This window comes from Monodon monoceros, unplaced genomic scaffold (genome assembly GCF_005190385.1).
Source record: "Monodon monoceros isolate NGI ecotype Baffin Bay Population unplaced genomic scaffold, NGI_Narwhal_1 Super_Scaffold_9, whole genome shotgun sequence".
Lineage (NCBI taxonomy): Eukaryota > Metazoa > Chordata > Mammalia > Artiodactyla > Monodontidae > Monodon > Monodon monoceros.
In genome coordinates, this window is record NW_021703786.1 from 49,295,936 (window position 1) to 49,312,019 (window position 16,084).

Consider the following 16,084-nt stretch of genomic DNA (forward strand, 5'->3'; position numbering starts at 1 on the left):
CTCTCTCTCTCTCTCTCTCTCTCTCTCTCTCTCTCTCTCTCTCTCTCGCTCGCTCGCTGTCTCTCTCTCTCGCTCTCTCTCGCTCTGTCTCTCTCTTGCTCTCTCCCTCTCTCGCTCTCTTGTCTCTCACACACACACAAACAGAAGGTCACAGTCTCCTGGCAGACATAACTCTTCTAGATAAGAGACCAAAATAGTTTGTATAAAATATTTTGGTCATCAGATAATTTTACTGTGCTCTGGTTTTTTTTTTTTTCTTTCGTTTTGTTTTTAGTTTTTGTTTTCTTTGCTTTTCGAGGATTCTGTTGCTATCTGTAGCTCAGAGATTCTTTCCTCAGCCATGTCCAGTCTACTAATGAGCACATCATAGGCATTCATTTCCTGTTACAGCGGGTTTTCATCTCTAACGTTTCTTTCTGCTTCTTTCTTAGGATTTCCATCTGTCCACTTACATTGCCTGTCTGCTCGTTCTCTTTGTTCATGTGTGCTGACTGCTCTAACCGTTAGAGCCCTTAGCATATTCATCATGGTTGTTTTAAATTCCTGGTCTGATAATTCCAGCGTTCTCGCCGTGTCTGGTTCTGATGCTTGCTCTGTCTCTTCAAGTTGTGTTTTTTTGCTTTTTGGTATGCCTGGTAATTTTCTCTTGGTAGCTGGACACGCTATACCAGGTAAAAGGAAATGCTGTAGACGGACCTTCATGAATGTGGTGAGGTGTTGGGGAGGGGCAGTGTGCTGTCATTCTGTGATTAGGCCTCAGTCTTTTAATGAGCCTGTGCCTCTGGACTGCAAACTTCACCCCTGTTTCTCAGTCTTTTTCAACCCCATTAGGTGGGACAGGATGGCTAGAGTGGGCTTGAGTTGGGCACTTCCCTTCCCCCAGGACAGTTAGGCTCTGATATTACCCAGCAGGTTAGGCTAGTTAACTAGTTTCCCTTGAGGACAGGCCTTGTTAAGATGAGGGTTCTCTGGCTTATTTCAAAATGGTTCCTCTTCCCCTCCCCGTGCTGGAAGCATGAAGGGTTTTTTCTCCAGTGTTTACTGTGGGAACCTGGTCAAGCTCCTGGAGAAAACCTCAGCCCCGCGACTGGGTTTCCTGGAGTTTGTAAGCCCCAGGGTTGTGAGCACTGTGCTTCCAGCAGCCCATCAGTTGCAGTTCAGGTTTTCCTTCCCTGGTGCTGGTGAGCCTCTGCTCTCTGTGTCAGTCTCTGTCTCTCCCTCCGCTCTTGGGGGCAGCAATGTGCCTTGTGGCCTCCGCTCTCTCAGGGATCCAAAAATGGTTGATTTTTCAGTTTGTTCAGCTTTTTACTTGTTAGCATGGAGTGGTGACTCTCAAGCTCCTTACCTGTGGAAGCAGAAACCACAAATCTCATCAGATGATTTTAGGTGCTGTATCAGGAAATGTTTAGCTTTTTGCTTTACTGACATCAGTTTTTTTATATATATATATATATATATATATATATATATATATATATATGCTAAAAACCATTGGTGTGTACCCTTTTTAAAAAAATTCCATTGGTATTTTTATTTATTTATTTATTTTACTTTTGGCTGTGTTGGGTCTTCGTTGCTGCGTGTGGGCGCTACTCTTTGTTGCATTGCATGGGCTTCTCATTGCAGTGGCTTCTCTTGTTGCAGAGCACGGGCTCTAGGCGTGCAGGCTTCAGTAGTTGTGGCATGTGGGCTCAGTAGTTGTGGTGCACGGGCTTAGTTGCTCCGCGGCATGTGGGATCTTCCTGGACCAGGGCTTGAACCTGTGTCCCCTGCATTGGCAGGTGGATTCTTAACCACTGCGCCACCAGCGAAGTTCCCTGTCATCAGTTTTGATCAATACACCGTATGTTGCCAAGTTCTCACATTTTGCTCCTTCAAATAACGTGGAATTTTTTTCTCATTTTGCCTTACCTGACTTATTGGACGATCTCTTTGTTTTGTTCCAGATCACTGTCACCTTCCTGAAAGATGAGGAGGCGTATTCTCTGTCTCTCGTTATTAAAAGCAGTGTTGGTGGCCTTCTGGTTTTGATCGTGATTATAGTCATCCTAGTCAAGGTCGGTTCCACTCATGTTCGTAAAGGTTCTGGTGTTGGGCACAGTCCTCCTTAGGACAGCCAGCCCCTGACCTAGAGCAGCTTCCCTGGCCTCGTGACCACCTTTCCCTCTTCCTTCAGCCACAGGCCTGTTGAGGCAAATGAGTAAGACAGTTTCTGTCTGAAAAAGATAAAGATCTAACTGAAGAATAGGAGTACCGAGATATTTTCCTAAAACGAACCTGATTGTCGTTCCCCTATTTAAGTCCTTTCCTTTCCTTCCCCTGTTTTGATGTTCAGACTCTTTCACTGCTATTCAAGACCTTCCACTCTGGCCTCTACTTTCTCCACCTTTAAGTCTTGCTTTTTTCTCAACACACTGAACTAAATAGGTTCGTGTCTCTGTGTTTGCAGTTAGGCTCTCTACACCCGTAAGGCCTTTCCTTCTTTTTGACTTGCTCTCACTCTTCCCTTAAAACTCAGCCCAGAGATTCCTGAGTCCTCTGAGCTGAGCTTTATGCTTTTCCTTTGAGCTCCCCTCTAGAAACCCTTCCAAGGGGCAGTCGTCACACTATATTCCAGTTATTTCTCTTCTCACTAGGTTGTGAGTTTCTTGATGTGTAGGAGGCTGTACTTGATCTCTTTCTACCCTCAGCCCAGTAGGCTGAGTACTTTTACATAGATACATGACCCAGTACAGCTGAAACTGAAGTACTTTGCAGAATTAGTTAAGTTAAAAAGGTTAAAGTGCTCTGGGGGTTCAGAGGAAGGTGGAAAATCTCTTCTGACTGGGGACTGAGCACAGGAAAGGCAGTATTTAAGACGGGTCTTGAAGGATTGGGTTATCAGGAGAGATTCAGAGGAAGCAGAGGAGCATGGGGGCTCTTTTGGCAACAACCAGGCAGATGGTTTTCTAAAGCAGATGGTTAGGTTAGGCCTGTAATCGGGCTTCCCTCCCTTTGTTTTAGTGTGGCTTTTTTAAAAGAAAATACCAACAACGGAACTTGGAGAGAATAAGGAAGGCCCAGCTGAAATCAGAGAATCTACTGGAAGAAGAAAATTAGACCAGCTTCCTCATCCATTGGGAGAGAGTACCAACCAGTCCTGGAGACTTCTAGAGACTGGGTGTCATGTGGGTTACTTTTCCTTTAGGATGATCGAGAGCAGAATCTAGCACATTGTTTTGTGGAATGTTGTTTTTTAACCATACATTGTCCCCAAAGTGTCTGTGCATTGTGCAAAAATGAAACTTGGGAGACATTTGGTATTAAATAAAACTGTTTTCTTTACAGAAGTGCCTTTAACATGCAAATATAATATACTTTGTGATTCCCGCCCCCCCCCGCTCCCCAAGAGGAGGTTATGCAGTTATGCAGCATTTCCCAGCCTTATTTGCCTAAGAGTGCTTTTTTCCTGCTGTTTCTGTTAACATCTTCCAAAATAGTGTTCCACGAAGTATATCTTGGGGACAGTGGTAGAAAGCAGCTCCTAGTTTGGCATTTTCAGATCCTAAGATGTGGCCTATTATTTCAAATGAGGCCACAAAAAAGCACCCCAGAACAAATGTAAAAAGTGGAAAAACGGAGGTCACCAAAACCGGAAAAGGTGGGAGAGGAGAAGACCAGGACTTTGTTTTGTAGTGTCTACTTAACATCCTGTGCTGGTCCTCGCCTGGCTTCCTCCTGAGTGAATTGCTCAGGGGACCATCGTGCCTCCGTGAGAGAGCGCTCGCTCATCCACAGGAGGAGGTGGAACCAAGAGTAGGGCCTAGTTACAGGCTGGCTTTGCTCTTAGTATCTGATTTTATTTCATTTGTATGCTCCATGCTGTTAAAACTTGGCCATATCTCCCTACTCCCAAACCTGCAGTGGGACGGTCTTTGTTTTCATGGGTAATAAAAGTCATTGCAAGTAATTAAACGGTGCAGAAGTATATAATGTAGAAAGTAATCTCTCTGATCCCGTGGTCTTCTTTATATAATTCAGGTGCTTTCATTGTTATTTCTTCTAAATTTTGATTTTTTTCTAAAATTTATGTAGGTATAAGGTGTGAATTAGGGAATTTAACCTGAGTTTTTTTTTTTCCCGGATGCATAACTGATTTTCTTTTTTATTTTATTTTCTTTCTTTATTTTTTTTGGCTGCGTTGGGTCTTCGTTGCTGTGCGCAGGCTTTGTCTAGTTGTGGCGAGCAGGGGCTAATCCTAGTTGTGGTGCATGGGCCTGTCATTGCAGTGGCCTCTCTTATTGCAGAGCCCAGGCTCTAGGCGCACGGGCCTCAGCAGTTGTGGCACGCAGGCTCAGTAGTTCTGGCTCGTGGGCTCTAGGGTGCAGGCTCAGTAGTTGTGGTGTACGGACTTAGTTGCTCCGCGGCGTGTGGGATCTTCCCAGACCAGGGTTCGAACTTGTGTTCCCTGCATTGGCAGGCGGATTCTTAAGCACTGCGCCACCAGGGAAGCCCCGTTTCTATTTTGTTGATGACCTAAAGTCTAACTATATTATTATTTCCAGATGAATAACAGTTTATCATTTATTCAAATATATATTAGAATATATATACTAGTGTGTATACACACACAGACACACACAGACACACACACACAGACACACACACACGTGGAAATCTAGTTTTGTTTCATTGATCTGTTTGTTCCTGTGCCAGTACCATAGTGGAAGGAAGCACAATTTTTAGCATTATGCAAATAAAAAGTTCAAAACAGCAGAAAGGGATCTAAAAAATGAAAAGGCAGTCTCCCTCTCCTCTCCCACCTCTAATGTCTCTTTCCAAAAGCAACCACTGTTAATGGTTTTTCACATATTCCTTCAAAATATTCCTACGCATATACCAGTGTAAACGTTTTCAGTGAGATTGAATTGTTTGCAGTGTTCCACCCCTTGCTGTTTCATCTGATAGACCTTAGAAAAGTCTTCCACTAGCAGCACCTGCAGATCTACCCCGTTCTTTTTAACAGCTCCATAGTATACTGTGTTACATGCGGATGTGCCGGAGTTTACTTGTGAAGTCCCCACAGGTAGATATTTAGGTTATTTCCATTTCTTTTTTTATTACAAAGAAAAGGCGCGACGAACATCTTTAAACAGGTATCCTGGCACGCTTTTCAAGGATAGTGATGGGTAAGTTCTCAGCACAATTACTGACTCAAAGGTTATGTGCATTTAAAGTTTCGATATATGGGACATCCCTGGTGGTCCAGTCGTTAAGACTCTGCGCTTCCAGTGCAGGGAGCTTAGGTTCGATCCCTGGTCAGGGAACTAAGATCCCACATGCCACGTGGTGCAGCTTCTAGAAACAAAATTAAATTAAATTAAATTAAAAATTTTTTAAAACATAAAAAGTTTCAACGTATGATGTGCCTTGACCTGCAAAAAAGTTTACCAGTTTTCAGTCCCACTTAGAATACATGTAAGTGCCACTCTGTGCCCTTGCCACCACTGGGCATCATCAAATTTTAACTTTTGCTAATCTGATCCGTGTGGAAATGGTATTCTGTTTTTGATATCAGCCTTCTTTTTAACCTTGCAGTAAATTTTGATTATCTGATAGGGCATTTTCATTCTTACTTTTTTTTAAATTATTGATTGTGTTTTTTCAGGTAATTCATAGTATCAGTTTTTCAGAATCCCAAAAGAAACCTTTTGGGGGTTTAATTTAAATGTACAGATTAAGTTGGGGAGAATCATAATCTTTATAGTATTATCTTCTTACTTAGAAATATGGCATTTCTGGCCTCTCGCCTTCTGAGATGGCCCACACTCTGTGGAGTGTGTTTCTCTCTAAATAAATCCACTTCTTACCTATCAAAAAAAGAAAAAGAAAAAAAAGAAAGAAGTATGGCATTTCTCCACTTGCTGAGATTTTTTAAAACACCCTGCAACGAGATTTGTAATTTTCTTCAGAGAGGTCTTAATTTACAAAGATTTTAATTTCCAGCTGTATTATATTTTGTATTTACATTTTTATATTTTTTATTGCTACTCTGAAAAATACCTTTTTTCCCCCTGACTGATTATATAGAGTTTGTGTTTAATTGGTTGTTTTGAATATTTATCTTATCTGCCATCTTACTGGACTCTTTTTTAATAGCTTTTCTGTTGATTTCAAAATCCTGCCTGCACAGAATGGTAATTTGGAGTCTTTCTGATACGCTTTTTCTCATCCTTACGTCTTTGGCTGGAACTTGTGGGGCTCCGAGCATTACCTCTGGGCCTGACTTTCATGGGAGCTTTGCATGCCCTCTGCCTGCCTCACAGCCTGCCCTCGGTCCCACTCCCTGCCACTCTGCCTCTGGGTGGTCACTGGGGCTTGGTTGGGGTCCCGTCCGCTTCTCATGGAGCCCTTTATCTTTCCTGTCTGGGACGATCAGCTTTTCTGTTGATCAGAATCCGTCTGCTTTATTTGTTTCAGGAATTCCTTTATACGTTGGTCCCTTTATTATACCATTCTCTGTTTTTCAGTGCAGCTACATTTATTAATGTATCTTATTTACAGACACATGTTGTATTATTGCACTTTTCTTTATTGGGTTTTGCAGGTACTGCATTTTTTACAGACTGATGGTTTGTGGCAGCCCTGTGTTGAACAAGTCTGTCAGCACCATTTTTCCAACAGCATTTGCTCACTTCATGTCTCTGTCATGTTTTTGGTAATTTCTGAAATATTTCAAACTTTTATTACATTTGTTATGGTGATCTGTGATCTTTGATGTTACTCTTGTAATTTTTTTTTATTTTAAAATTAAGGTATGTACATTGTTGTGTTAGACATAATGCTGTGACACACTTAATAGACTACAGTATAGTGTAAACATAACTTTTATATGGACTGGGAAACCAAAAATTTGTATGACTCACTTTATCATGATATTTGCTTCATTGTGGTGGTCTGGAACCGAACTTGCAATATCTCTGAGGTGTGCCTTTGAAGGAAAAGAAAGAAGTAAGTTTGCTTAGGTGTTTCCCTGTTGTTGGGCTCAGGAGTTGTGTCCAAGTTTTCATTATTATAGGTGACTTGTAGTCCCTGCTTTTATACTTTTTTTTTTATAGCAAATAAGATCCCACTTCGGTTGTAACAGCCAAGACTTACATTGACCATCTGTAAGCTATTGACTGACTGAGCTGGGCTGACCTGACTGGGTTAGACCAGTGTCATTGTAGTCAGGAGACTTCGTAAGGGACCAGTCTGTGAGGAGGAAGAGACTTAAATGGAGCCATGGTTACACTGTATAAATTCATGTGCTGCTGGCTTGGGCCAGAGCCTTGTCTTTCTTCTAAAAGATGCCCATCTAGTGCCAGACCTTCCGCATTTCCTGTTCAGCCTCCTCTGCCTGGGAACAGGACATGCCAAAGCTTGCAGAGATCCAAGGACAGTGGGTCATGTCACAGGGCCAGTGTCCCGGCCAGAAAAGGACTAAGATGGGGCCAGCTGGACACTAGCATGGGGGAAAGTGCCCCTGTGGTTTCTCTTGTTTTCATCTACCCGGCTACAGGCTAGTGAGCGCGGATTCAAATAACCTCTCTCAGGATAACATCTGAACTTTGAATTTGATTGTTGGAGGGATGAAATAAGCAGATGTGAATATCTAAATTGGCCAAACTATTTAGGCCTAATTAGACATTGAGAAAGGAGCATTCCGTTCAGCCAAGCCCAGCAGTCTAAAATTGTCTGTACTAGTATATCTAGCCTGTGCACATTTTCTCTAATATCCGTACAAGGAGGGATATTTGGTTAAGATCAGGCTTTAGGTATTTTGGGGTCTCCTAGCCGTAATTATAACCTTGCAATAGTGCCAGAATTTTACCATTACTTTAAGAACAGCTCTAGTAAATGGAATCAAGGGAATCTTAATCACTTCAGGAAGGGCAGTTGTTCAAATGTCAAGAGTTCAGGAGGCAGCTGGATGCACCTAAATAGACAATTCCCAACTCCAGTTGACTTTATTTTGATTAGTGGAAGGACGTTTTGAAAAGTATGTAAGTAATAAATAGATAACACTCTCAGAGTGTGATCAGAGTGAAAAGTGAAAATATGCTTTAGTCACAACCTTGCCCCATCCCGTGCCCCTCCTTAGAAGCTGAGGTCAGCTGGCTTAGCATGTATCCTTCCAGACCATATTTGGTGCTTTTGTAAATATTCACATATGTACATATACAAGTACATGGGTTTTTGGGTTTTGTTTTGTGTGTGTTTTACATAAACAGGATCATAACTTCTACCATTTGTGATAATTTATGCCCATTTTCAAGGAGCCAGTGTCAGAGACAAAATGCTGCTGTTGAATGCAGGTTTGGGGGGAGAGGGAGAGGCAACACCTTGGGTTAATGTGTGTTTGGGGAAATCAGTAACTTAAATTTGTGTAGGTCATTACACTTTGTAAAGCTTTCTCCAGAAGTGGACTTAAACACATTTGGTAATTGCCCTTCAATGCCAAACAGCTTTCCAGAAAGATTGAACCACATTATGTGGTTATCAGCAGCGTGAACGAGCCTGGGATCTCTGTTTTTACTTTGTTTGCTTAATGGGTATATAATTGTAGCTTTACTTTCCTTTTTATTTTTTTTTTTTAATATCGGCAAGACCATGTATTTTCCCATGAAATGAGATTTTTTTTTTTTTTTTGCAATCAGAACAAATTTAATTTTTTTCTTCCGGTTTTACTGAGATATAACTGGCATACAGCACTGTAAGTTTAAAGTGTACAACATAATGACTTTGTTTACATACATCATGAAGTGATTACCACAGTAAATTTAGTGAACATGCATCATCTCCTATAGACACAAAATTAAAGAAATAGAAAAAAAATTTTTTCTTGTGATGAGAACGCTTAGGATTTACTCTTGACAGCTTTTCATATACAACACATTTAATTTTTGATTAAAAAATTGAATAGGTAAAGATTATGATACTTCTTGAGTCACATCTGGAAGCTCAAGATATACCCGACAATGTAGAATAGAATTATCTAGAGATAGATTCAAAAGACAGATCCAGAAGTTATAACATGAAATAAAGGAGTCTGGAGGTAGAAAAGAAATAAGTAGAGAAGTAATCGTCTTTCTGAGTCCCAGGCAGGATTAACGTAAGAATATATGTGTAGACACACGTTGATGAAATTCCTGAAGTCCAAGGATAAGGACGAATCTTAAAGTTTTGAGACCCAAAGAACAGATTATTTATTTGCAATGGAAAGAGAATCAATTAGCTTCAGACTTTTTTTTTTATCAGCAACACTAACAGTTAAATTCCTGGAGCAACATTTGTAGAATCCTGAGGGAAGAAGACTAAGGCCCCAAAATCACTAACCAGGAAAAGACATCATTCATTCGTCAGGGCAAAATAAACATTGTCAGAAGTGCAGGCATTTAAGAAGTATTCTGTCCATGTACTTACCTGAGGACAGCACTTGGGGAAATACTCTATCAAATGACAGTTGGTTCAGAACAGAAATCCCAAGATAGGGAAAGACAAAAAGGAGAGGAATAATGGGAGCAGCGAATCTTGCAATATATATATTATTAAAGTTAAATAGATAATAATGATGTGACTAGGACTTTGTAATATAAATGCTAAGTAGGGACTTTTGAAATAGAAGAGTCATCCTTTAAAGAAAAATGTAACGGTAACCTAGAACTAAAGCTTCTATCCTGTTTGGGGTTGAGGGAGGTGTGAGCAGCTATAGATGTTTGGTGCATGTGTGTTAAAAATACATATAGTATAAAAATACATGTTGTATAAAAAAATACATGTATAACATTTGTTTAAATTAATTTATTTTTGGCTGCGTTGGGTCTTCGTTGCTATGCACGGACTTTCTCTAGTTGCAGCAAGTGGGGGCTACTCTTCGTTGTGGTGTGTGGGCCTCTCATTGCGGTGGCTTCTCTTGTTGTCGAGCACGGGCTCTAGGAGTGTGGGCTTCAGTAGTTGTGGCATGTGGGCTCAGTAGTTGTGGCTCGCGGGCTCTAGAGCGCAGGCTCAGTAGTTGTGGCACATGGGCTTAGTTGCTCCCCGGCATGAGGGATCTTCCCGGACCAGGGCTCGAACCCATATCCCCTGCATTTGCAGGCGGATTCTTAACCACTGCGCCACCAGGGAAGCCCCCACATATTGTATAACATTATTATTTTCTTTCGATAGAATATATATATTTGAAGATGACTCAGGAATATATAGGCATGAGCTGATCTTTAAAGCACAGTAGGACTTCAAAACTGACAGGAAAGAAAGGCAAACAGAAGAATGACAGGGAGGAAAAAGGAACAGGAAAAAATGACAGGGACGAAAATGGCTAATTCAGCAAAAGTAAGAAGAAGGAAAGTGAGATTGTATTTAAGATGGAAGGAATAAAACCAAGTACATTAATTACTTCCCTAAGCGTGAATGCACTCAGGAGACAGAGACTGTCAGATGGGCTGAAAAGTCAGATTCAAATGTGTATTATTTGTTTTTTTTTTTTGTTTTTTTTTTTTTTTTGCGGTATGCGGGCCTCTCACTGTTGTGACCTCTCCTGTTGCGGAGCACAGGCTCTGGACGCGCAGGCTCAGCGGCCATGGCCCACGGGCCCAGCCGCTCCGCGGCACTTGGGATCTTCCTGGACCGGGGCACGAACCTGTGTCCCCTGCATCGGCAGGCGGACTCTCAACCACTGCGCCACCAGGGAAGCCCAAATGTGTATTATTTGAAGAAACACTTGTAAAACAAGATAACAAGCAATTTGAAAAATAAATAGACAAAGATATTGGGAAAATGCAAACAAAAATGAAGGAAGGGTGGCAATTTTCATATTTGAAAAAGCAGAATTCAGTGTCCAAAACAATCAGGACAAAGAGAGGCATTATGTAGTGTCCTTCCAATCGCTCCTGGATGGCATCTGGCACTTTCTGGTCTTAGGGCAGTCTCGTTGTCTGGTATTAAAGATGAAGTCTGAATTAAAACAAAACTTGAATTTTTTACAACAGCAAATTAAAGGAGAAAAACAATTAGGTTATATGAAAAATGCTACAAAGGCATTTGATAACACTTAGCAACTTTTCCTAATAAAACTTCTAAGTAGGTTAGGAAGGTAAGGAAGTTATTGCATAATGATAAAGACATTTACCAAAAATTTTTAGCAAATATACTAAATGGCAAATTTCTGAGGCTGTTTCCTTAAAATCAGGCACAGGAGATACTTACTCTTAAAAATGTGATTCATTATTTGTAGAGATCTGGTCTGATGAAATAGATAAGGGTATGAAATAATTTTGTAATATTAGAAAAGCATAATTTGTCTGTAATTGTAGAGGTCTCAAAAACCCATGAGAATCTAGTAAAAGATTACTAGAATTAAAAAGAGAATTTATAAAGTGGTATAAGAATTTATAAGAAGTTATAAAGTTACATAAGACACAAACTGATAAGTTGGGTTTCGTTTATGTTTTTCTTATTGTTTTTCTTTTTAATATGAGTAGTAGCCAGTTAGAAATGGACAGGGGAAAATATACCACTTATAATACACACTTAATACACTTAAATTTAACAAAATGTTAAAGAACCTAAATAAAAGAAATGTGAAATCTTACTGAAGGACACAAAGTAAGATCTGCACATATGGCAGGCCACACCAAGTTCCTGAATCAGAAGGCTTACTGTCATAGCTACATAAATTTTTCCTAAAATAATATTTCCGTGCATTGCAGTTTTCTTTTTTCATTTGAATCTATTATAGATATATTCACTTACATGAATCTATAAACATTTTCTTCAAATTTTTTTAATTTTTAAATTTAATTTTATTTATTTTTTTATACAGCAGGTTCTTGTTAGTCATCCATTTTATACACATCAGTGTATATATGTCAATCCCAATCTCCCAGTTCATCACACCCCCACCCCCACCCCCTGCCACTTTCCCCCGTTGGTGTCCATACATTTGTTCTCTACATCTGTGTCTCAATTTCTGCCCTGCAAACCGGTTCATCTGTACCATTTTTATAGGTTCTACATGTATGCGTTAATATATGATATTTGTTTTTCTCTTTCTGACTTACTTCACTCGGTATGACAGTCTCTAGATCCATCCATGTCTCAACAAATGACCCAATTTCGTTCCTTTTTATGGCTGAGTAATATTCCATTGTGTATATGTACCACATCTTCTTTATCCATTCATCTGTCGATGGGCATTTAGGTTGCTTCCATGACCCGGCTATTGTAAATAGTGCTGCAGTGAACATTGGGGTGCATGTGTATTTTTGAATTATGGTTTTCTCTGGGTATATACCCAGTAGTGGGATTGCTGGATCATATGGTAATTCTATTTTTAGTTTTTTAAGGAACCTCCATACTGTTCTCCATAGTGGCTGTATCAATTTACATTCCCACCAACAGTGCAGGAGGGTTCCCTTTTCTCCACACCCTCTCCAGCATTTGTTGTTTGTAGATTTTCTGATGATACCCATTCTAACTGGTGTGAGGTGATACCTCATTGTAGTTTTGATTTGCATTTCTCTAATAATTAGTGATGTTGAGCAGCTTTTCATGTGCTTCTTGGCCATCTGTATGTCTTCTTTGGAGAAATGTCTACTTAGGTCTTCTGCCCATTTTTGGATTGGGTTGTTTGTTTTTTTAGTATTGAGCTGCATGAGCTGTTTATATATTTTGGAGATTAATCCTTTGTCCATTGATTCGTTTGCAAATATTTTCTCCCATCTGAGGGTTGTCTTTTCGTCTTGTTTGTAGTTTCCTTTGCTTTACAAAAGCTTTTAAGTTTCATTAGGTCCCATTTGTTTATTTTGTTTTTATTTCCATTACTCTAGGAGGTGGGTCAAAAAAGGTCTTGCTGTGATTTATGTCTAAGCGTGTTCTTCCTATGTTTTCCTCTAAGAGTTTTATAGTGTCCAGTCTTACATTTAGGTGTCTAATCCATTTTGAGTTTATTTTTTGTGTATGGTGTTAGGGAGTGTTCTAATTTCATTCTTTTACATGTAGTTGTCCAGTTTTCCCAGCACCACTTATTGAAGAGACTGTCTTTTCTCCATTGTATATCCTTGCCTCCTTTGTCATAGATTAGTTAACCATAGGTGTGTGGGTTTATCTCTGGGCTTTCTATCTTGTTCCATTGATCTATGTTTCTGTTTTTGTGCCAGTACCATATTGTCTTGATTACTGTAGCTTTATAGTATCGTCTGAAGTCAGGGAGTCTGATTCCTCCAGCTCTGTTTCTTTCCCTCAAGACTGCTTTGGCTATTCGGGGAATTTTGCGTCTCCATCCAAATTTTAAGAGTTTTTGTTCTAGTTCCATAAAAAATGCCATTGGTAATTTGATAGGGATTGCATTGAATCTGTAGATTGCTTTGGGTAGTGTAGTCATTTTCACAATATTGATTCTTCCAATCCAAGAACATGGTATATCTCTCCATCTGTTGGTATCATCTTTAATTTCTTTCACCAGTGTCTTATAGTTTTCTGCATACAGGTCTTTTGTCTCCCTTGGTAGGTTTATTCCTAGGTATTTATTCTTTTTGTTGCAGTGGTAAATGGGAGTGTTTCCTTAATTTCTCTTTCAGATTTTTCATCATTAGTGTATAGGAATGCAAGAGATTTCTGTGCATTAATTTTGTATCCTGCAAGTAAGAGTGATTTGACTTAGAATTAGAGAGCAATGTGCTCTCCAGAAGTGGGGGAACTGAGTCTTGCAGATTCGCTGCTGGGCATTAGGAAGCAGTAGTATTGCTGGTGGTCTGTCTAAACGAGGAACTCTTCCTAAGTATCACAGGGAAGACAGGACCAGGGTGCCAGCCTCCAGGAGAGGCAGCTGGCAGCTCTGCTCCCCCTCCTCTGCCCCAGGATTGGATTCTGGGTCTGGTTGGTCAACTCCTAGGACCTGTAACAGCTGCAGTCCTGAGTGGTCGGGGGACTGCAGGTGTGCTCTCTGGGGAGGCGTCTTCTCTGCAGGGTCTGGGAAGGGGGCTGGGCTAGCCCTGCCCAGAGCGCTGGCAGATGCTCTCGAGCTCTTGGCCTTGTTTCCTGGGTTTGACTAGTGTCCTACCCTGGGGTAAGTTTTTCTTTCTTTTTATTTTTTTCAGGAACAGTGAATTTATTTATTCTCTTCACGTGGTAATGGTTCATACTCATGATAACAGTATTCAAACAGTGCAAAAATCAGTCTACCTCATGCCCCAGACCCCCAGTTGTCCTTTTTTTTTTTCCTCTGAGAAAACCAGGATTACCAGTTTCTTTTTTCTGTGCATTCTTCAAGAGAGAGTTTATGCATATAAAAACATCCTTTAAAATTGCAGATCGTAGTATATAATGTATACACTCTTCTGTATTTTGCTTTTTTTCATTTACTAATCTATCTTGGAGATCATTTTATATGAACTGGAAATCGATTTTATTCTTTTTAATGGATGGTTTGTTGTCCTGTGTATCTGTTTTGGGAGGTACCGTGATTTATTTAACTACACCATTATTGATTAACATTTAAGTTGTTTGTAGTATTTTGCCACTTGTGTATTGGAGCAGGTGTAATTTTGAGCAAAGATGAATGTGGTCAGGAATTTTTTTCCTCTCTTTAGAGCTGTGAGGTCTGAGATTGACGTTGGACTTCTGGGGTGGGAGAAAACACCACTGGCCCACTGTGGTTCTGCAGACCTTTTAGATTTCCTAGTCTGGGAAAGGCTACCAGCCTAACTCCTGGATTCTACACTGGGGCTTGGGGTCCTTTGCCTCCTAGGTGAAGAACTCACGGGTAGAGTAGCAAGTTAAGGACACTAGTACCTCTAGGTCAGGGGTTCCTAACTTGTTTGTTTGCCATAGACCCGTTTGGCGATCTGCTGAAGCCTAGGGACGGCTTCTCAGATAATTTCCCAGCATTTTATTGTGAACATCTTCAAACATACAGAAAAATTGAATTTTACACTGAACACCTGGCTTCTTCCATTAACATTTTACTATGCTTGCTTTATCGTATTTTTCCATCAGCTTGTTTTTAAATATATAAGTTTATAAAGAACCAGTTATATTGAAACAGTGATCAGAATATTAAAAAAAATTTTATGGAGATACATACTTCTTTATTAAGAAAGGAAAATGGGGAAATATGTGTAATTTCTACTGTTGTTAAGATACAGGCACTGCTAATACTCCTATGGTTTGTTGCCTACATTGATAATCGAAGGAAATGGTAAATTACAGTTAAAGTGTAGTAAAAATAAATACGTAACTATTTTTCCATCCAGCTTCACAGACCTACTCTGTTTAGGCTGGGTCACTTAAGAAAAAGCATCTGTTCTACCCCAGGCTTTGTACTTTTGCAGCCATCTATCAGTCACTCCAGGCACCCTTAGCTGTTCCGTGGAGGAGGAAAGAACTTGCCCGAGGCCATCAGCTAGTTTAAGGAGGAATCTTCAGTTTTAATGTTTTTCCACAGAGGCTTCATTACAGGCGGGCAGGGTGTAGGGCAGCGGCAGCTAGGGGGTAGTGGAGGTTCACAGGCGTTGCTGGGGAAGAGGCACAGGTGGAGCTCAGCACGTCAGGTTCCTGGGCTCTACCCACTAAGGGTCCTGATGCTCTAGTCCGGCTTGGGCTTGGGAATTGGCTTTTGGGGCAAGCACTCTGGGTGAGCTTTGATGTCAAGACCCACACCCTGCGAGATACTAGTCAATGAGACCAGGGTTTGTTCATCTGATAAGACTTTGTCAGTGGGTAGCGCTCAGCACAGACTTGGAGTCTTGATGACTGACAAGTTGCTTCAGGAGACAAATGTAACATAATGCTCTAGTAGAGTTATCTCTGTTGAAATCTTCTAGAAATACACACTCAAAAATAAAGGCTTAGTCACTTTACTCTTGACACTTCAAATATGCAGGCTAATGGGTAGAGGCAGGATGATCAGGAATCAACCTTCCCCCCTTCCTCCTTCCCTCCCTCCCCCCATCCCCCCTTCTCTTCTGGATGACCACTTATCTCATTATAGACCCAGTGGAGCAGGGTGGTAAAGCCTTTTCTGCCTTCATCGCCCTATAGGACAGATAAGGTGTGCACTCAGCTG

The 16,084-nt window shown here is 40.6% G+C and overlaps 1 protein-coding gene across 7 annotated transcripts in view; it reads left to right on the plus strand.

Annotated features, from left to right (window-relative positions):
* Positions 1 to 16,084, plus strand: part of ITGAE (integrin subunit alpha E) — an 82,485-nt gene that overhangs the window by 55,852 nt on the left and 10,549 nt on the right. For 5 of the 7 annotated variants that reach the window (XR_003792096.1, XR_003792097.1, XR_003792098.1 and 2 more), the window contains exon 30: positions 1,947 to 2,057. The exons of 1 other annotated variant lie outside the window; for it this stretch is intronic. Coding sequence is in view for 2 of the 6 variants with exons in the window: in XM_029213341.1 (XP_029069174.1) it covers positions 1,947 to 2,057 (111 nt within the window). In the remaining 4 variants the exon portion in view is untranslated. Of the gene's footprint in view, positions 1 to 1,946; positions 2,058 to 3,003; positions 4,143 to 16,084 lie in introns of those variants that run through there. One more of the 7 variants, XM_029213342.1, reaches the window with a different exon arrangement.